Source organism: Alligator sinensis, unplaced genomic scaffold (assembly GCF_000455745.1).
Source record: "Alligator sinensis unplaced genomic scaffold, ASM45574v1 scaffold847_1, whole genome shotgun sequence".
Lineage (NCBI taxonomy): Eukaryota > Metazoa > Chordata > Crocodylia > Alligatoridae > Alligator > Alligator sinensis.
The window spans coordinates 245861-267355 of NW_005842797.1; the positions used below are offsets into that span (position 1 = coordinate 245861).

Sequence of the window (21495 nt, forward strand, 5' to 3'; positions counted from 1 at the left end):
GGGGGTAGGGGGCATCTCCCCTCGCCACCCCTCCGTGCTCCTGCCTGCCTTGCCCGCCCCAAAGGTGTTGTGCAGACTTTTCCCCCTGGGAGGGTGAGATTTATGCATTGTATTATTGCTCTTCTCCTCCCCCCTCTAAGCAAGATGGACTCTCTTCTCTCTCTCTCTCTTCTCTCTCTCTCTCTCTCTCTCTCTTCTCTCTCCCCCTCTCCCTGTGTCTTGTCAGCCTTTAAGATCGACATTTTGTAACTAAGATGCAAACTTGATGGTGACCAAGGGCGGGGGGGAAGCAGGCAGGCGAAACCTCGGGTCCTCTCCAGCCTTTCTCCATATTTAATACCTTTCTTTTCACCCCACCCCAGAACCCAGATTCCGGTGGCTCTACATGCACTTCGCACAGGGTGGAGGTGGGGGGGCAGTGGTTTGCAAAGGCTTTTCCCCATGCACTGGATTAGGGGCTTTCTCATCTCCGTGTGGATTGCGATGGTGGAGGGGTTTGTTTTGCCATTTCAGGACTCTTAGCAGCTCGGAGCTGCAAAAGGGGGAATGGGCATTACCTGAAACTGTTACAACGTTGCAACCTCTCTCTATCTCCTACCTGCAGTGTGGGCTTGCTGTTGTATTCTGATTATTGTTATTATAACGTATTTAGGCTGGGGATCAATCGATTCCCTCGTGGAAGTTGCGGGGCTGTATTGTTATTTATTCCTGTGTGCAGATGGTGATCAACTTTGTGCGTTTTATTTTGCTGTGTTGTATGTATCATGGAGAGAGAAAGAGAGGGAGAGAGAAAAAATAACCCACCCCGCTGATGCACACTCAGATGATTTGTTCCATTTGTCCAGTCCCAGTGTCCTTTAAAGACACGGTGCATCTTTTGTTCACTGCTTGCCACTGTCAGCCCGTTTTAACGTGAACTAGGAGAGGGGTAAGGGGGAGGCAGGTTTTAAGTTTTGGGAGGTCTCCTCTTGTTGGCGGGGAGTGTTGCAATATTGAAAATCATGGTGTGCTGATGCTGTGCCTTTATTTGATACTTTATAGGTCACTATCACATGACAAAGGCTTCGAGACAGCTTCATCTTCCTCTGTCTGTAATTTCCATTTGCCTTCCTGGGTAAGTATGTAAACTGTATACACAAGAAAAAGAGCATAATTGCTGTTAATACGATACAGGTTCTCTTGCTGCTCCTTTTCATTGAGCAGATGCTTGCTCAGGCTTTAGCACTTCAGAAAACATGTCTTGTCATGGGTGCTCCAAGTCTCGGCCAGACTCCACAGAAAGTTTGTGTTGAGCTTTCAAAAGGGGTGGGCTTTATTAGCAGGATTAGTTGAAAGCTTTGGATGGCGAGGACTCATTAGCTCATGATTTAAAACAAAGTTCTGGATTTTTAGGGGAAATCGGTTGAACTGTGGCTAAAGTTTTAAAACCGGTACAGTCATGATTTCAGTATGGGAAGTGCAACATTGTCCATTCAAAGACTTCCTGAACTCATAACTCCTTGTAAAACGTGCAACTAGGTGTAAGGTGCAGAAGAATGATTTAGAATGAATATATACAGATATGATTATGGTGATTATTCAGAAATCCTAAGGGGTCAGGAGAAAGTTATTTGAGCTGTAGTGCTACAAGAAGAGGAGTTAACTCAGCCTTAACCTGCAAAACTCTATTGCCTGGTAATTCTTGCTCTTTCTGTGTTACTGTTTGTCTTCCTGGCATTTGATAATATAAGATGCTATTAAATTTGAAAGACAAGTCCTAGTGGCTAAATTGACACGATGTCCAAAGTACTTTGGACGGCATGAGCATTTTTGCATTTCCTTGTTTTGGAAGAGGCTGACAACTTCTAAACCAAAGTAAAGTGATCATTTCAATCAGAGCTGGTGTAAGTGGCCAGAACTTGCGTAGTTTTAAGTGCATTTGATCCTAGTGACATCCATCTGAATTTGGCCCCCAAATGATGGAAAATATAGTAGTATTGTTTGTGGTGTGTTGATATTTTATATATACTTAAAAGTTTTGAAGTAAGCTTAGTTTTCATAAAAGAGCATAATTAGTAATATCACCTTGGTCTTCATCAGCCTCTGTAACAGATATAGGATAGGTGATGGTCCTAGACAGGACAGTGCAGATATTTTGCTGCAATTTTATGAAAGAAAGGGCAGTAGCTGCATTACTAGTCTGTAGGTTGGGAAAACATCTGTGAGGACACAGGGTTTGGGAAAATGGATTCTGTCTCTTCGCCGATTCCTATAGAGATTATCACCTGAAGTTCAATTATTGAGGTTTTTCAGTGAGTAGGTTATGTGTGTGTAGATGTGCGAGTTGTTTCTTTTTGACTCTACAGTTAATGTACAACGCAACCAAACTTCTTAAAATAATTCATTACAGGACAGTTGAATTGGAAAATGCCCTTTTCAGAAATTGTTACATGGGTTTTAAAATCTTGACAAGAATTTAATTCTGTGTCATGGATGCAACAATTTTTACAAAGTAAAAAAATTCGAAAACTCCCCACTGGGATTCAAATTGTTGATCAGAGCTAAAACATGCATTTGATTTATGAATGTTGTTGAGATTTGAAGTCCAACCGGGTGCAGTGGGGGATAAGGTTCTGAGGAGGAGCATTGAGACCTAACCTCTTTAGTCATCTCAGAAACTTAAATGATGGAGCTGTATGGATACCAAGAATTCTGTTTGCTGGGCTGATTGGGTATTCCTCATGCATCTTTGCAGTGAATGGACACTTTAGTTCTACACACGATCTTAGTACCAGTGTAAATGTGGCCCTACGTAGTGTTGAAATGTAATTTACAAATTACGAAGGAAAAAAAGGGGTGAAATCTATAGAAAAGAAGGGAGTAATGGAAGCTGTAAACAACTTTTTTTTTTTTTTTTTAAACTGAAAAGTAATATTAAAATGTGTCTAGTTGAAGGCAAAATAGAAATTTCCTTGAGTTTGGTTGTGACTAGATACTTTCATTTACTTTGGGGATAAAACTTTTGATAAAAGTTAAGAATTCTTTTTTTTTTTTAAGTCACATGGTTTCAGGAGAAATAGTCACTATCTAGTTTGATTTTAAAACGAGTAGAGTAACATTACCTTCTCATAAATCTCTGTATTGTGAGAGGTTCAGATTCTGATCTCAGTTTCACAGTAACTACAATAACCCATTTAGAAATGTGGGGTAGCAGGGAGCAGTGTTCCCTGAGATCCACCTGCAATTGATCTTCAGCAAATTACAGAAACTGTCCCATCAGCTCAGAGTTCAGCCTATCATCATGTACATGATTTATCCTAGTTGCTGCTGCAAAATACTGAATACAGTTTCAAGTAAACACAGAATTCAGAAAACATAGGATTCTTCCTGGTGTTTTGATTAGCTGACAATGTTTTATTGAATTCCCAATTAATGCCTAGCAAACCTAAGGCCTGTGCTGTAAATCTGTTGCCAGCAAAACTCCCACTGACTTCAGTGAAAGTTATATTGAGGAAAGGACTGCAGGACTGAGTCCAAGCGAGCAGATCACATAAGCTTGTGCATAACTTTAAGCCCAACCGGTACCATTGAAGTCACTAATATTAATATAACTGTTCACATGTTTAAAGCTGTACCTGGAGTTAGGTGATCTGTTGATCAGGACCTATATACTGTATATACAGAAGCCCTGAAACAGTCCACATTGAAGTGGAAAGACAATCATGTTTCATGTAGCACACAGGATAATGTAGGGAAGGGAGTTTGCATGGGGGGGAAGGCCTTGCTCTCCTATAATGTGTAAGAGTGGGATGCGTACACACAAAGTAAACCGGACTTCTGCTTTACTTTTTGTGATCTTGCTATGCAGAATGTTATGTTCATTTTTGTGCATTAATCAGTTTGCCCAGCAATGAACTTTGCATATCTCTGTGGTGAACCCTGGGCATTTCTTTAATAGCATGTGGCATCCATAATGTGAAGGACTTTATGTACATTCAGATTGAAAGAGTAAGGCTAGGTTGGTTCTGGAAAAAATCTGGTCTCCATTTTCACCTTTGCCACAGATAGGTGGTACCTCTACCATAGACAGACTGTGTAACCTACAACAAGTGATATAGGCCAGTGAGTTTCAAAAGTGGCCACTGATTTTGGCTAACATGTTTTTGTTTTTTTTGAGTGTCCTGCCCTAGGATGAACACCCTATTTAAAATCAAAGGGGTGCTCAGGTTGTGTCAACAAGAATTGGAGGATGCTTCTGAAAATGGAGGCCTACAGTGTCCCCACACTTTACTTCTCTGTCTGCAAATGGGGCTCATAATACTGTGCTACATGCAGGGGAGTTCTGAGATTAAACTTATTCATGTTACTACAGGGATACTACAGTGATGCTGGCAATATAAGTAACTGGGTGGATAAGATCAAACTCTATGGACCACATGTTTTACACATCAGTTTTCTTACAGAATTTACTGTGTCTCATAGTTACACCTGTTGTATTTTCCTACTATAAACTTAATTTATATTTCATTTCTTGCTTAACGTCCCATTTAGCTTGGTTTATGTAATTTAATTGTATGTATTAAAATACCTCAAGAAAGTAAATACAAACAAATCAACTTTCTTTCCTACATGATATAATCTCTTTATCCTGTTCTGTACCATAATTGTTTGTTTTTTCAATTCCTGTGGTTTGTCAAAAACCTTTTTATTTTTCTATTGCATGTCAAAATATTATTAGTTTTGGCTCTTAGTTTTAGGGCATTCATAATAAGCAATTATTATCTGATAGCAGTTTCAGAAGCCTCGTTGATGCTCTCAGTTTTATTGCTACTGGATGTCTGTCAGTCTCCCAAGAAAGATGGCTGCAGCTGACACGTTTCTTGATGGTCTCAGAAGAGGCTAAGGACTAAATGAGCAAAAAGATTAAACTCATTTGGGGAATGAACCACCAAGTAACTGTTGAACCACAGTGTGGGCAAACTTGTACTGTTGTTCTTTATGTGGATAAGAATACTTAACTTAGCAGATAGAGGCCCTGATCTAGAAAGCACTCAAATATTAGCAAAGTCTTGTTCAGCAGAGTGTCAGTTTCATTGACGTCATAAATCATAATGGTGGACAAATATTATTAACTTTGAGATTTAGGGAAAATGCGGCACAGAGAAGTAAAGGTCTCTAGGCAGGTGTGCAACAGCATACGCTGAAGAAGAACCTACCCTTGACACGGTTGAATATCCTTTCCCTAGGACAGCGGTTCTCAACTGGGGTTTCATGAGCTTCCTTCAAGGGTGCAGCGATGCAGACACTGCTGCCACAGCAGCTGCCAGGTAAAAGTGCTCTACGCACAGTCCTGCTGCATTAGGAGTTTGATCAGCCTACAGCAGGCAGGAGCTGAGTGGCTGTATTGCCTCTGGTCTGGCCTCTTCCACACTTCTCCTGGAAACAGGCACATGGCACAGTTCCAGTTCTGGGAGGAGCATAGAGGAGGATGGTCTAGGAAGGACTATAGCACGAGGCAGCTCTTGCCTACTTTAGGCTTATCAGAGCCCTAGTGCTGCAGTATCCTGTGTACATCACAGACCTTCCCAAGGAGGCTGTGTAACAGGTGTGTGAGGCTATTTTATTTGGAGGCAGCAACATCTGATTGAGAATCACCGAAGTAGGCTGAGGCAGTGCCAACAGTGGTTCTCAACTGGGAGTGCTGCCATATTCAAAAAGGTGGTGGAGGAATTCCTCGACCCTGCAAAGGTTGGGAAACACTAACCAACAATGTGCTAAGTCTTGGTGCAGCAAAGTACTTACACAGGTGAATAACTGAACAAGTGAGCAGTCTATTAACACCCTTGGAAATATTCATACACTTAGCTGGACACTTGGTCAGTCAAGGATTCCAGTTTATGAGACTCGAGCTATGCTAAACTGACATCTTGAGCTGATATTCGGTTTACTCAATGTTGATAGCTTTTAAAAAACAAAAACAGACAAAAGCATTACTTTTTAACTAATATTCAATCACTAGTTTTTTCTTAAAGTCAGATTTATCAACATTAGCTTCTAAAATACCCAGTAAGCTCTTTGGGCCTTTGTCTTTGCCGTTATGTATTGGTATTAAAAATTTTGCTTATGTTTCAAATTCATGCATCAGTTTTAGAAATAAGATCTTGGCTTGCAGGTCTGAAGTAGCAGAAGAATAAAAATAGTGTGCAAAATTAGTCCTTTACAGTTAAATGATTTAAGTATTTCTCTGTCATTTAAATTGAGTATTAATGTTGTTATCAAGCAGATCAGCAGGAGCAGTTATTTCGTCTATATGATAAATAAAGGTGACATCAATGTGAATTTTACTTCAGAGCTCAGTAAACATACTTCATCCTATCAGATATTCAGATTTGCCCATTCCTGTTTTGTTACTGAGGACAGGAGTTGGCTTTGATTTAAAATAAAAGTTCTCGTTGAAGAGGACAGCATATTCTATTCCAATGAGTGAGTGGAGATGTAACTGTAGTATTTTTACCATAAGAGCAGTATTTTATTATTTTTAATATTTATAAACTCAATTACATAAGAGAGAAATCAACAAAGAAAAAAGCAAGCTTTTGACGAACTTCCCAGCACTTCTGTTTTCTCCTTCGTAGCGCAAGGATGAATAATGAAAAAGCAAGTGGATATGGGTTTTTATATGAATGGGACACTTCAACATCATGACATGTGCCCTATACACATTTCTTTCCATACTTGCCTGAAAGAAAGTTAACAAAACAGAAGCCCTCAGTTATAAGCAGGAGACAGAAAGGTAGCTAAATTTTATGAGTAGATGCCAAATATGAGTTGTTTTGCAAAGATAGAATTTTATTATAAGTGGCCCTCCACACACATATTTTGACAGATTTTATAAATGGTATAGCTCCACACACAAGCTGAAATCACTTGCAGATATTAAGTAGCACTCCGTTGGTAAGGGCCTCAATCAGCAAAAGCACATATTTCAGTAGGTTTCCATAGGATTGAAGAGATCAATTCCGATGTAAGAGACCATGTATGTCTGTCTTTGTCATACAGTTTAACAGGTTTTCTCTATTTGATCTGCCATTGAATTGGCAGGTATATACGCCCAAGTGCCTCTTTATTTATCTAATATATCTTTTTAAAGTATCTGTTTATCTAATATAATGTACATGCGTGTGTGTGTGTGTGTGTGTGTGTGTGTGTGTGTGTGTGTGTGTGTGTGTATGTATGGGATTCTACACTCAGTTATTCTGTTAGAACAAATCCATGTGCTGTTAAGCAGTTACTTTGTGTATTCACAAGCATGATTGAATGCTTCCCTTTCACCTACACTGACTGATAAAGCGTGCGCATAAGAGCTTGATCCTGTACCCACTGAATTCAAAGGGCTGCCATGGTATCACGATGAGGTCCTAAAATAAGAGGGCATGATCCTGTTTTTCCTAATGGCAATGATATCAGGCCCATACCAAGGTACAAATGAAGAGAGGTTATGTAAGGTGCCAGTGCATAGTAGATGGGTACTCCTGTACTCCTGCCAGGTTGATGTCTTTAAACTGGTAACTTTTAGTTGCCACAATATGATATTTTACAGGATCATTTAGCATATGTCTTGACATTGGTTTTGTTCTTTAATTGTATGTGTACTGGTGTCCCACACAATCAAGAAATACCTAGCGAGAGCTTTTGAGACTAGGTGATACATATCACATGATAATTGGTACGATTACTTCTTGCCATGGACTAACATGTCTTCCTTTTTTACCTTGGAGTTCTTTTTATGCAGCAAATAATCTGGGATGTGAGAGAGAATGTACTATTTTGTGGTTTTCTAACCAGTGTTTAGGAGAACGTCATCATACACTTGAATGTGGAATAGAGGAAAAGCAGTGGTGCTATATCTCCTCTCATGCCAAGGTAAATCTGTAGTAACTCCATCTAAGTCACTGGAGCTAGACTGATGTAAGGTCATGGTCCAAAACTAGACAGCTAAAGCCTCAGGTAGAAGTCAGTCCATGCTTTTTTTGCCAGGTTGCTGAAAAGACATTGTTGGGTGAATTTTCTTCCATATTTTTTTCCCATAAATAAATGAATTTTCTTCTTTGTTCCTGTGAGCAATAGCGGTGAAATATGTAAAAGTACTTTTTTCCTAGAGAAAGGATGAAAAGTTGGAAAATGAAGGTGCATTGTCTTGCATCTTAATTAAGAGCAGCAGGGGCCTGATCCTGCAACTGTATCCAGGTAGCTAGATTCCTGAACCTGCACAGAAGCTCTGACTTCAGTGGGACATCCAGTTACAGAATAGCGTCCCTTTAATTGTTAGAAATCTCTGTTTCTTCTCTGTGAAAAGCAGCACATCCATCAGTTTTTCGTTATTACAATGTATTAATATCCAGAAGGCCCAATAAACATGACAGGACCATTGGGCTATGTGTTGCATAAACACAAAGTAGGATAGAATCCTGTCCCAAAGAGTTGAAAGTTTAAGATGACGAGCAGGATAGGAAGGCTAGGGACGGGGAGATGATTGAAGTATATAGAACAGCACTATATAGAATACTGAGATTGTACTGGAGAAGGTAAGAAGCCACTGATATGTCCTTTTTTTGTAACAGAGTTTACAATTTGTTGAAGCAAAGTACAACATTTTAATTTTTCGTTGATCATTTCAGATGGGGACAGACATTCATACAGTATCTCCTTTATAACTTGACTGCTTTAAGTGCCATCCTAGCAGGCAGGTATGAATGTGAGAAAATGTACTTCTGACATTTTGTGTTTGGGGTCGGATGCTCATAAAGAAATAATGGAAAGGTTTGCCCTGTAGATTTTTTATGTTTGTCTTTATGGACACATGCAGTTCAGAGCAAGATCTGTTTTGACTATCTTAAATATGTTGCATGGCCAAGCTACAGAAGTGTTGGTGCAAATGAAATCAGGAGTGAAATTATACACCGGGGAAAAGAGAAGCATGTCACATCCCCCTCCCTGAATGATCCACTTGTAGCGTTTCTCTCGCTGCAAATGGTTTCTTCATGCCTAAGTCTTCTGTTGAATAGGACTTGCCTATGCAGTGTTGACAACCACATGTATTGCTCAAATCAGGCTGGTCAGTGGGCGCTTTGTCTGTCTCAGGCTCGCAAGAGCAGAGCATGACACAACCCTAAAATTTATTTTTATTTAAATAGAACAACTTCCTAGATTTGGCTTGTTCACAGTATTATTTCTCTGTATTGTATTGAACGACAGCCATAGAATATTCTTAATATATTTTGAAATAAGCATGAAAAATTTCAGCATGATCCAATACTGATTATGAGGCTTGTGTACAAATTAATAAGAAAACTGAAACGGCATCATTCATTTCCAGCTGAGTTTGAAGGAACAGAGGTTTTACGGGGGGAAGCTTAATATTTGCAAAATAGATAGTGACAAACATGGTAGTGAAGTTGTTTGTGCAGTTAATTAGTTCAAAATGTGTTCTGTTGTACTGATAAAAACTTTCTTATTCCATAAGTAGTAAAGAAAAGTTCCAAAATCATCCTATCTTGAATATTAGATTAAATGAGGGAAGAGTAGTTTGTGAACTGTTGTAAGATGAGGAAGCTTTAAATTTTATTTATTGATATAAATCCTCAACCAGAGGACATAAAATATAAAAAGCTGAATGTGGGCCTTGGATGTATGTGTGCAACTCCCACTGATGTGAAAGGGCTGGATTCTTGTGCCTAAGGGGCAAATTTAGCTATAAGTATTTGAATGCAAATTTTGTAATACACTAATATTTACTCACAGACTGTTGGACTTGCTTGTTGGATTACCTTAGTGCTTGAATTCTAATTTAGCAATTCAGTACACAAAGTTACCTATGATGTTTCAGTGCGCTGGGTGTTGTGTCAAAGCAACTCCAGAATGAGAGAGATGAGTTGTATAGGCAAGAGTCCTGCTGTGGAAAGGTTAAGGCTAATTGCCATAAGGTTCTGTATATTCAGTTTCCATTCAAATGGATTGGGATTGGACATTCCAAGTCCTTTACCAATATGTAACATCTCAGCCTAATGTTTTTACTCGTATATGCAACTATGTCACTTGTTCATAAGAATGGGCCTGTCACTGGGGTAAAGAGCTGTATAACAGACTTTAAGGTTTGTCTCTTTTAAAATATTTCCAGGACTTCCTGATCTTTGGTCAGATGAAGAAGGCATCTGTACAAAGGATGTCCGCTGATTATGTTCAGTGGAATACCTTAAAAGAATTATCATGTGTTCCATTTCTACCTACTATGTGGCTCTCGGGCTAGACTGCCAGAGGTAATCTGAAACAAGTAGCTCAGAAGGCCCAACAGACAGTCCCTGAGAAGGAATTTCATCCAAAAAATTGTGAGCAGCAGCTCTGGCCAGTAGTTGGAAGGCTAATTCTGTGAGCAAAATTTCTCTCCCTCCTGGAACCGTAGGGTAGAATTGTGGGGTTGTTGTGTGTCTCCTGCAGGCTGATACAAACTGGGAGGCAACAAATAGACCACCTTGCCTAGTAACAGCTTATCAGGTGAGACTGTTTTTTACTGGTAGCTAGAGACAAGAAAGTACACGTTAGCCACTATTGCAAGTGCCATTCATGGGCTCATTCAAAAACCTTCTGTCCCCCATGGGAGAACTTTCTGTTAGGTATATTATTCCTTGTGCTACAGTAGCTTCCAGAGGAACTGAGTGGGGAGGAAAAGGAGGATGGCTAGGTTCGGGGACATGACTTTTCACCTTCCACAAAGCAGTTCCTGCCTGTGCTAATCTGACTTTGGTAGTCCTGGGTAGGAAGAATTTATTTAAGTCAAAGTGATTTAAACCAAGGATTTTAATCTTGTTATAAGTCAGGAAGCAGAACGCCTTGCTTTGAATTAGCTGTTTTCATTTGTTTTGTATTTGTGTAGTTTTTATTAATTTTCTTAAAGTAAAATGATTCTCCTTGGTTGGTAGCCATTAAAATACGTTGATATATACAGCCCTTACAGTAAATATGACACTTCTTTTTGCATATGCTATATCTATGCATATTTAGTTAGATACTTATATAATTTAACATACATTCATTTAAATTCTCCATTTTTACTTCTAATTATGTTTAAAATAGTGTGAATTATTCTTTTCTGGTTTGCTAGGTAGGCATTAATTTTTAGTTGTGGTTTGTGTTAAGCTCTGCTTAGATGGAAATTGGAATGAAAAATGCACAAGAAGTAATTTAAACTTGTTTCTTGGTTAAATAAAACCATCTTATCTATTCTGGATACATAAGAAAAAGTTTTTCTAGACGTGGTTCTCAATGAAAACTGATTTATTAAACAAAAGTACCATCTGTAATCAGGGCATCAAAGTGATTGTTTTTGGTTAACATGTCTCTTAGGATTTTAGAATTAGTAGATCACATCCTTTCATACTTAGTTTTTTCTTGATTGGAAGAGGAAAACAAACTTCCCTGTTTTTTTTGTTTTTTTTTTCAACTTCTAATTAGTTTCTCATCCTGGAATGAACTTGTCATTGAACTGAACTAGTTGAATAAACTGAAATGAAGGACAAATTCTCATTGCACTTGGAGAAGAGGCTTCTGCTGTCAGTTGCTGGTTTAGCACTTACATAGATGCCAGTTCCAGGGGCTTACACAGTGACTGCCAACGGTTTCTTTAATATTGAATAACAAATATTGATGCCTATTATTATATTTCAATTATTGGAATAAATTAAAATAATTTTAGAACTTTATACACATTTGTAATTGTTTTACATTTAATTATAAAAAGGTTTATTTTGAAAAAGAAAAATGTCTTTAAAATGTAAAAATAATTTTAAAATGTCAGAAAAAAAATTATGTCAATCACTAAGCTACACTGTGCTTGCTTGTAGCACTAGATGCGCTCAGCAGTGTTTTGGACTGTTAAGGACTACAAAGTTACACACTTTGTAGGCTGCTTCTGCTCATCTAGGTAAGAGTTGGGTCCCTACAAATCCAATAGCATGTGGCTCAGTGAAAATCAATAGAATTTATCATTAAAAAAACCCTATTTCAGTGTTTTGTGATAACCATTCCTAGTTGTGCCAACACCCTGGGCTATTCCTATAGAATGAAGAATGGCCTCATATCTCAGTAACGAAGCATCAGAGGATGCTTCATGTTTTTCAAGAAGGATCCCATCATACCCTATGCTGGAAAAAAATACCCTAGAAAGTGAAACTGTCTAGTTTACTGAAAGTATTTCAGGCAACTCAACTAACACAGTATACAGCAAGAGGGAGCATTTAAAAATATTTGTTAAAATGTCATTAATAATTTATTAGTAAGGCAGGAAAGGACTTTTAAAAACACATTACTTAGGTGTGGCCAAAAGATTAGTAACACACATTGACTGTAACCTGCCATGGTGCTTGTCTTTAACAGTGGATGCATGTTGTGGCATTTTGGACTGCGAAAGAGAGCAAAGTTACACATTGGGTAGTAGGCTGGTTATGCTCAAAAATGTACAATTTGCCTGGGGCCTGGTGGCACAGTTTCACAAACTATTCATATTTAGCATGCTTTTGGGAAGAAGCAGTTTATCCATTTATAGGACTGTTCTTGCCCTCCTCCCCAAAGCATAGGTTTTATGATCTTGTCACTTGATCTTGTTTTTCCATATTCTGTCCTAATCAGTGTAGGACGTATTCAAAGTCTTAACAGTTACCATGACTTTTGTATAGCCAAATATAACCAGATAAGATTAGAGCCTCTTAAGGTTAGAGTCTTAAATAGAAATTAGGAGAAAATTTTAAACAAGGATTAGAATGCTGTTGTGGATCAAAAGTACTTTGAACAGTCTATTAAAAAAATCCTGAAAAAAGTTACATAAATATTTTAGAAATAGGCAAGAGAGTTATTGAATAGAGCTAAGCATTTTCCTACGAGAACAGGCCTAAATGACATAAATCAGTCATCAGGGAGGGATGACCATTCTCATATAAATTTGGTATTGGCTTCATCAGAAAATAAAGAAGCTAGGATCTAAGGAAAGCCATGTATTTGGGTAACACTTTCTTACGAATTTTTTCTTATGGACTTTTTCGTGCCCACCTTCATATATTGTATGAAGGCTTGATGCTCAGTGTGTGACTGTCCTCTAAAAAATCTGATGTTTTTACTGTTTATTGCACTTTCATGCACTGCAGTTGAGCTACTCAGATTCATTAGTCACATTTGAAATTTTTGAGTTGAGCTTATTTTGAGCCACATTCAGGTCGGGTGTAAGTTCAGGCTACTTCATTAACAGCATAAAGTTAGGACAGAATCTGGCTCTTTGTTTATAATTCAAGCACCCACGAAACCAGACAAAATTGCATGTTAAAAGATTATTCTGACTACATTTATAGTACTGTATAGAGAAAACAGATTCATTTTATATCACCTTGCTAGAAACAACTTGCTTTTTCCCTTTGGTTTGATCTATTTGATCATTTTGCCAGCCTAATGAAAATATCCTATCAAGGACCCACATTTAGCTATCTTATCTGTCATTTCCTTCATACAGTCTTGGGTTTGGGAACTTGCAGAAAATCATGGCAAGGGACACTCTTGCTACCCAGTAAAATCTGTTATTAAATGTCAGTGTCCAGTGTTCTGTTTTCACATGCAGTCTAAGCACAGAGGGAATTTGTGGTATATCTCAAGATATATACCCAATCGGGTATGTTTCTTTGAAGCAAACGTCCCTTACATGATACTGTATGTTTTGTGCACTATAGGCAGCATGAGGAGTGACTAGAGCAGTAATTTTTTTGAATTTTTGTATCATGCTTTCAAATGATGTCATTCTGTTATCTAGGAATAGTTACAGTAGGCTTGATGGTGGTCTCTGCAGCCAATGAGAATCTTGTTACTGACTTCAAGGTCATAACGAGGGAACCTAGTTTTCCACAGGAAAAAAGCAAAAAATCTCCATTTAAAAAAAAAAAAAAATCCGCATTTTTCTGCAGCCTACTAAAAGGGCAGCAGTGTCCCATGGCAAGCAGCACCTTTTCTGCACTCTAATTTTTGCTGCGGTTTTTACCTCTCAGCCAGTCAGCAACATGCTGCATTTTCCCCCCACTGCTGATTGGCTGCAAAATGCTGCTGCGCTTTCAGTAGGTCATGCAGTTTTCCATGTCAAACAGAAAACTAAGATCCCTGGTCATAACAAGATAACTTCAGTACCATTCTGTAAGGTTGACCTATGCTTTAAAGTTTTACTGGTAAAACTTGATTTTTACCAAAATAGTAATTGTGTTACACTGGTACAAGCAAAATAGTTACGCTGGTAAAAGCACTAGTGTAGATGCTGTTACACTGGTATAACGATGCCTTATACCACGATAAATTATTCAACTTTTGAAATCAAACTTAACTGGACTAGTATGAACACTTGTAGTTTTGTACCTGTGTTCTCAATGCATTGTTTGTTTGTTTGTTTGTTTGTTTGTTTGTTTGTTTTCCATTTTAACCAGTATAGGCAAGTGGAGAAATTCAGTTAGTGTGGCTATAGTGTCAGTATTGGAATAGTTTGTTGCAAAAATTTCTATTGTAGACAGACTTTTGGACTAAAACATGACTTCTTCTCTGATGGTGTCAAGAATTGAAAAAGTAGGATCTGGTTTTGACTTGGAATGAGTTTCTAGTAGTGTGTAAAGAGAGGCATGATTAGCATATATTAAAATCTGTCCTGGGGGGCACACTGACACCACAACTAATATCATTTACTATTCAAGTTCAGATAAATTCACTTGAGCTAAAGATGGACCAAAGCATGGCATTCATACTTTTCTGAGTCAAAGGAAGCTTCTGATCTCATGAAGAGTCTTGAAATAAAGTTTGGGTTAAAGAAGAATGGGCCAGTGGAATAGGAAACAAAAGATCTGGGCATTATTCTGGGTTCTGCCATTGACTTGCTTGGTGGTATGGGCCAAATCACTTCCTCATTCTGTTCTCCATTTTTGAAGCCGGGATAATAATACCTTCCTTCCTTTGTAAAGTATTGTGCAAGCTGTGGATGAAAAGCTCAGTGCTGGAGAGCTGGTCAGAAAGTTCAGGAGGGTTTGAAAGTGCTAAAAACTAAGCCAGATTTTTTTCTATGTTTTGACCCTTTTCTGCCATACAGTAAAAATGCTAATAGTTGTTGTTGTTATTATTATTATTATTACCACCACCACATGCTCTTAGGGATACTTGGTACATGAATTTAGTTTTTGTTTAATATGTTTGCAGATCACTTTAAGATCTAGAAAAGGCATTTTGCTTTATTTCCTGGAAAACTTGCATTTGGCTAGATTGCCTGGTGGCATTTGGTGCTGTCAAATAAAAAGAAATGCATCTCTTTCTAATCAAGTGTAACATCATACATAGAAGTATAAAGATACATAGAGACAAATACAAAGTGGGAAAGTCTTTCAGCTGTAAACCCAGATATATGTTTGTCAGCCCCACTTCCTCCCTGCAAATTTTAATTGAGAACTGTATAATGATAAGCTGGTTAATCCTTATTGCATTCACAGGCAATAGGCATTAGCCTCATTTTACAAATGGAAGAATAGAACCAGGAGTGTTAAAGAAAGGCCACATGGCAAGTAACAGATCCACCTAACTCCTAGCTCTGTTAATTTTACTGGACAATGTTGTCTCTTTGCCACCAAATACTAATAGGTCTGTTTACAAGCACTTTGTGCTTGGAACATAATTACAGATTATTATTATAAGGACATTGGTATTTTAATAATAAATAAAATAGCATTTTGCCTGTCAGCTAAAAAATTTCATGAGAGGTATGTATTGCAAACTTAGCTATGTGTACAAAATGAATCTGTTAGTGCCTTGTATGAATACTGGGATATTTAGGTTGCGTATTCAAGATGGAAGCATGATAGTAAAACTGCATCATGGGTCAGAAGCCTTGGCGCATGGAGCCTAGTTCTACTGAGCCAAAGCTCCTTCTTTAATTAATTGGCAATCATGTTTTGTCATCCCTTATTCATAGTGACCAGAAAGCCACTGTGGGTGGTTTTACACATGCTCCAGGGGTGGAGGGGAAGGTGGCACTCTAATTAAAGCACCCCAAGCGTCTTGGGTGCTTTAAAGCACCCCCCACTTCCATTTGAATTGCAGGGACACTGATACACAAGATGCAGAGGCTTGCTGGAGCGCAGTGATTACTACGCTCTAGCAATCTCAATTAATTGAGTCTGCCCTGACGAATTGTAATTACAGTGCATCAGAGCAGCCTCCCAGCTCGTGTACAGGCACCCTATGACAGACAGTAAATTCTGCCTCTCTCAAGAGGAGACTAGACAGTCACCTTGCTGGGGTCACCTAAGCCCAGTTGTGTTCCTGCCTGGGGAGTGCGGGGGGGCTGGACCCAATGATCTGCAAGGTCCCTTCGAGCCTCTAACAATCTATGACTCTATGAAAGACTGGCGTCAGAAGCAAAGAGTATTATGTCTCTGACATTAGAGGATTTTGTGAAGGACTTGATAACTAAGATTCCATAACTTACATCATCAACTTCCTGAAGTGGAATAGTTAAATAACAGAGACAAAACAAACAACTATCTACATAAAGTAGATCAAACTAAGAATCCAGTGGCTCTCTTCTTCGGCTGGATTCCTGTTTGCAGTCCTAGGCTTCTGAGCACTTTAGGCATGTCCTGCTTTATAAACTATACAGAGGCTGAGCATACCTGAGCTTCATTTCACAGAAAATCCTTAATATCTTACTTGCCTCCTAGCTGCATTTCCAATCTTAACAGCCTGTGTGGAAATGAAACAATAGGTATCAAAGAATCCCTGGGGAGTTGTCCCCTCTCCTCACCCAATGCTGGACTGGAATCAGCATTTTAAAAGAGTTTTCACTACAACTGTTTTGCATGCCCAGTACTTCCCAAAACTAACATCTTTGGGCTGACATTTCCCATGCTTGGTTTAAGTTTAAAGGAAACTTTTTTGGAGGAGTGGGTATTAGTAAGGAGGTTCCCGTCAAATCCCATCAATTTTTCTGAATTGTCAGAGACTGAAAATAATCTGCATTAAGAAGAATCCTGAAAAACTTTATTTTTTAAAATATATATATACACAAATGTGTCGGGGGGCGGGGGGGACCCAGCTGACGTCTGGCACTTGTCATGAGGACTGGCACTTCTCCTTGGGTACAGAAAAATAGATTTAATTTCACAAAGATAGGACATTTTGAAAATTCTGGGTTGATCATGCGCACGCAAAAGGGGTCTTTAGCTTACACATTTGATGCCAGATGTAGCAACATCAGGCTTTGAGTACATACAAATACAGGTTCAGGATTGACGTTTTATGCATGTACACAGCTAGGTAAAGACGAGATCCTGCACCAAGATCCATTCACTCAGATGCCTGCATACATGTGGAGTTCTCGTGAAGTCCATGGATCTTTCCATGGGTGCAGCAGTCTGCAGTAGCAACTCTTATGATTGTGAGTGAAAGCTGGCATTCCTGGAATGCATAGGTGCCTCTAGGAAATCTGATGGGACATTTGTAAGTTGAACACACTGAACCTCTGTAGCCTGAGGAGTTTGCAGGTTCTACATGTTGAGTCATTTTGGATTTAACAATAAAAAAAGAGTTCTGAAAAGATAGTTGCAAAAAAAACCAAAAATAGAATTTACTGCAAAACTAAGGATAAATTGGTAGGACACAGAACAAGATTCTTACAGCATCAGGGTTTACTTAGCCATGTTGCTTATGTGCGTTTTTTCCTTATTTCTTAATACCTTTAATTTGTAGCACTTGGAAAATCTACTTCACCCCCTATCAACAAAACAGCTTTCTGGGTAGCATTTGAGGATTTCTGCAAAATGTAAGGTTTAGTTGAAAAAGGAAATGACAAAGTGTCTTGTCCTTATGGTTATGGAGATGTGAACCAAACTTCCATAATGCCCAATGTGTGCTCAAGTCTGAAGATGAGCCAGGTCCTCTTGCTGTTCAGAGATTTTCCCAAGCTTTAGCAAGGTGAATTTTGGTCAGTTTCACTGCTGCTATTCAAAGCCCTGTGAGGGCAACAGTGAAACTGAAAAGGATCAGATCATTTTCAATCTGCTGCTGCTTGGCAAAGCTATTATCAGACACAGAGTCAGTTACTGCATTTATTCAGTGTAGGGAGGACTTCCAGTGAAGAGATGTGGAGTATGCATGGGAATACATCTGCAGTCTTGTACATTGTGATTTACTGCAACCTGCCCAAGAAGCTGGGTAAATGACCCCCTTCCCAGTTCTGTGCTGTCATCGTTAGATTGCTACCAGTAGCCAAATACCTAGTTTAAATCTAGCTCAGGTAATCTCTCTGCTACACTGTAGTCTAGAAATGCAGACTGGTAGAGGATAAAGGAGAGGAGAGCCAATCTGTTTTGAAACAGCCAGGCGAACCAAAGTTATAATTGCGCTTGCTGATTGGCACTTACATCTTCTTTGGTAGCAACTTCCAAATGCTAGCTTGGGTGGGGTCTGATACAGACTTTGGTAGCTGTTTTGTTTGTTAGGAATGCTTTTTTTTCTCCTTTTTAGTAATGATACGGTAGGAGTCTGTAACAGAACCCTTTGACACTTACCTGTTCCACCTGCAGGGAGTTCACCCATGCAGGTTAATTCTTGGGCCAAACTCCAGTGTTTTAGCAGGTGTGCAGGTTGGGCAAAAAGGCTGAGCTGGGGTCATGGAGGAGAAACACCAGGTGGAGAACCATGATGCTGAGTCCTTGGAGTCATGTGTTCCCACAACGGGACTGCATTGTTCCAGAGAGCCTCCAGGAAAAAGAAAACATGGGGCTGGGCTCTCGCATCCCCTGAAGAGGGGAACATGCAGCTCCAAGTCAGAGCAGTCTGTAAAGATACATGTGGAGAAAAGCCTCAGGGAAGCAGGATCTGAGGCACACTGTAAGAGGCACAGATGAAGAAAAATCTGGAGCAGCTGGGCAGTACTGAGAGGACAGGGCAGAGAGGCCATGTGAAGCAGCGCATCAGTGGGTGTGGAGATCTAGTAGCCACTATATTTTCTTCTTGCCTTGGTTATTAAGTAGCTTAACTAAAGAGTGGCCTGGACTGACTACTTCCAAACCCAGAGTTGATGGGTGGACTTCAGCATTTGAGTAGTTTCTTCTTTTTTGAAGCTCATGAATTGATGAACATTTGCTTTATACTGGAACCTGTGCCTTTTGGGGTGCATTCATAAATTAACCAACTATGATTTGCAATTGATCTCCCTTGGGTCATACTACTTATCTCTATAAATTCATGGTTTAGTGGACCTCTGAGTGTTAATCGACGGTGTGATGAACTTTGGGAGACGATACCCAGCAAAAAATTAACGAACCTTATTGAGTTGCCTTGCTTTCTCAGGTGGAGGTGAGGTAATGGATTCTCTGTTATGAGTAAGCTGACATTTTAGTTAAACTTAATTGATGGAAGAATGAACTGGGGGCCTTTAGGGGCAACAAGATATGGATGCTGATAATTGATCCACTGATGAACATTGTGGTCCTTTTGTGAGACTAAAGTATTGACTTAAGTTGATTTCATTAAGGACTGAAGAGACACCACAAACTGGACTGAAGGATCTAAAACAAGGTGAAATAAATTGGTATATAGGGGCATATAGGCTGTGGAAGCAGGGGGTAGCTACCAAGGCAAAGTAAAGCTACTTGGCCTGCACTTGGAGGGAGGCAGTTAGAAAGACCAAAGCAGAAATGGAACATAGGCTTGTAACAAAAATTAAAGACAACAAAAAGTCCTTCAGGTATTTAGGGAGTAAAAAGAAGGCGCAGGGTAGCATAGGACCCTTACAGGACAAACTAGGACAATTAGTGACAGACAGGGGGGCACGGCTGAGCTCTTCAATGAGTTTTTTTGCCTCTGGATTCCTGAACACGGATCAGGACAAATCTCCCAACTGTATCATAGACGGGCACAAAAGAGACATCAGCCCACCAACTGTTAACGCTGACAGTGAAGGGACAATTGGAGGGGCAGATCAGGTCCTAGAGGACTGGAAAAGGGCCAGTGTGGTCCCTATTTTCAAGAAGGGGAGGAAGGAGGATTCGGGTAGCTATAGATCGGTTAGCGTCACCTCTATCCTCGGGAAAACCTTTGAAAAAATTATTAAGGATCACATTTGTGGGAGTCCAGCTGGAAAAACAATGCTGAAGGGCAACCAGCACACATTCATAGAAGGTAGATCTTGCCTGACTAACCTTGTTACTTTTTATGACCAGGTCACAAAATGCTTAGATGCAGGAATTGAAGTAGATGTCATCTACTTAAATTTTAAGAAGGCCTTCGATATGGTATTTCATCCTATTCCCACAGATAAACTGAGCAGCTGTGACATAGATGATTACATAGTCAGGTGGGTGGCTAATTGGCTTAAGGGTCGCACCCAGAGATTGGTGGTGGATGGGTGGGTATCAGCCTGGAAGGATGTGGGCAGTGGAGTCCCACAAGGCTTGGTCCTTTGACCTGTGCTGGTCAATGTCTTCATCAGTGACTTGGATAAGGGCATAGAAAGCACTCTGTCCAAATGTGCAGATGATACCAAATTATGGGGTAAAGTTAACACACTAGAGGGTAGGGAATGAATCCAGACAGATCTGGACAGGTTGGAAAGGTGGGCAGAACAGAATAGGATGCAGTTCAACAAGAACAACTGCAAGGTGCTGCATCTAGGGAGAAGGAAACACCAGCACGCTTGCAGGCTGGGGGAGGACCTTCTCAGCAGCACAGTAGGGGAAAAGGTCTCTTAGTCACTGTTGACCAACATGAGTCTGAGTGGTCAATGTGATGAAGTGATCAGTAAAGCTAACTGCACTTTATCATGCATTAGCAGATGCACGACAAACAGCTCCAGGGAGGTGATACTTCCCCTCTGTGTGGCCTTGGTCAGGCCACAGTTGGAGTACTGCGTCCAGTTTTGGGCGCCACACTTTAAGAGGGATGTGGATAACTTCAAGAGGGTTCAGAGGAGAGCCACTCGTATGGTATGGGGCCTACAGGCAAAGCCCTATGAGGAGAGGTTGAGGGCCCTGGATCTCTACAGCCTCCACAAGAGAAGGCTGAGAGGTGACCTTGTGGCTGCCTATAAATTCATTTTGGGGGGACACACAGCAAGGAATAGGAGATGCTCTGTTTACCAGGGAACCCCTCGGAGTAACTAGGAACAACGGCCACAAAGTGATGGGGAGCAGATTTAAGTTGGACATCAGGAGGAACTTTACGGTAAGAGTTGCCAGAATCTGGAATTGGCTTCCAAGGGAGGTGGTGCTGTCCCCTACCTTGGGAGTCTTTAAGAGGAGGCTGGGTATGCACCTGGCTGCGGTCGTCTGACCCCAGTGCTCTTTCCTGCCCAGGGCAGGGGGTTGGACTCCATGCTCTGCTAAGGTCCCTTCCGACCCAAACATCTATGAATCTTTGGTAACTGGATTACATAATGAGATCGACCATTGGCATCTTGAA

General features: G+C 39.9%; 1 protein-coding gene across 8 annotated transcripts in view; it reads left to right on the forward strand.

Moving 5' to 3' along the window:
* BBX (BBX, HMG-box containing) overlaps positions 1–21495 on the forward strand; it is a 212652-nt gene that overhangs the window by 2751 nt on the left and 188406 nt on the right. For 5 of the 8 annotated variants that reach the window (XM_006035079.3, XM_025191232.1, XM_025191233.1 and 2 more), the window contains exon 2: positions 1042–1114. In XM_006035079.3, coding sequence (XP_006035141.2) covers positions 1042–1114 — 73 coding nt within the window. Of the gene's footprint in view, positions 1–74; positions 94–1041; positions 1115–21495 lie in introns of those variants that run through there. The other 3 variants (XM_025191237.1, XM_006035077.3, XM_006035078.3) reach the window with 3 other exon arrangements.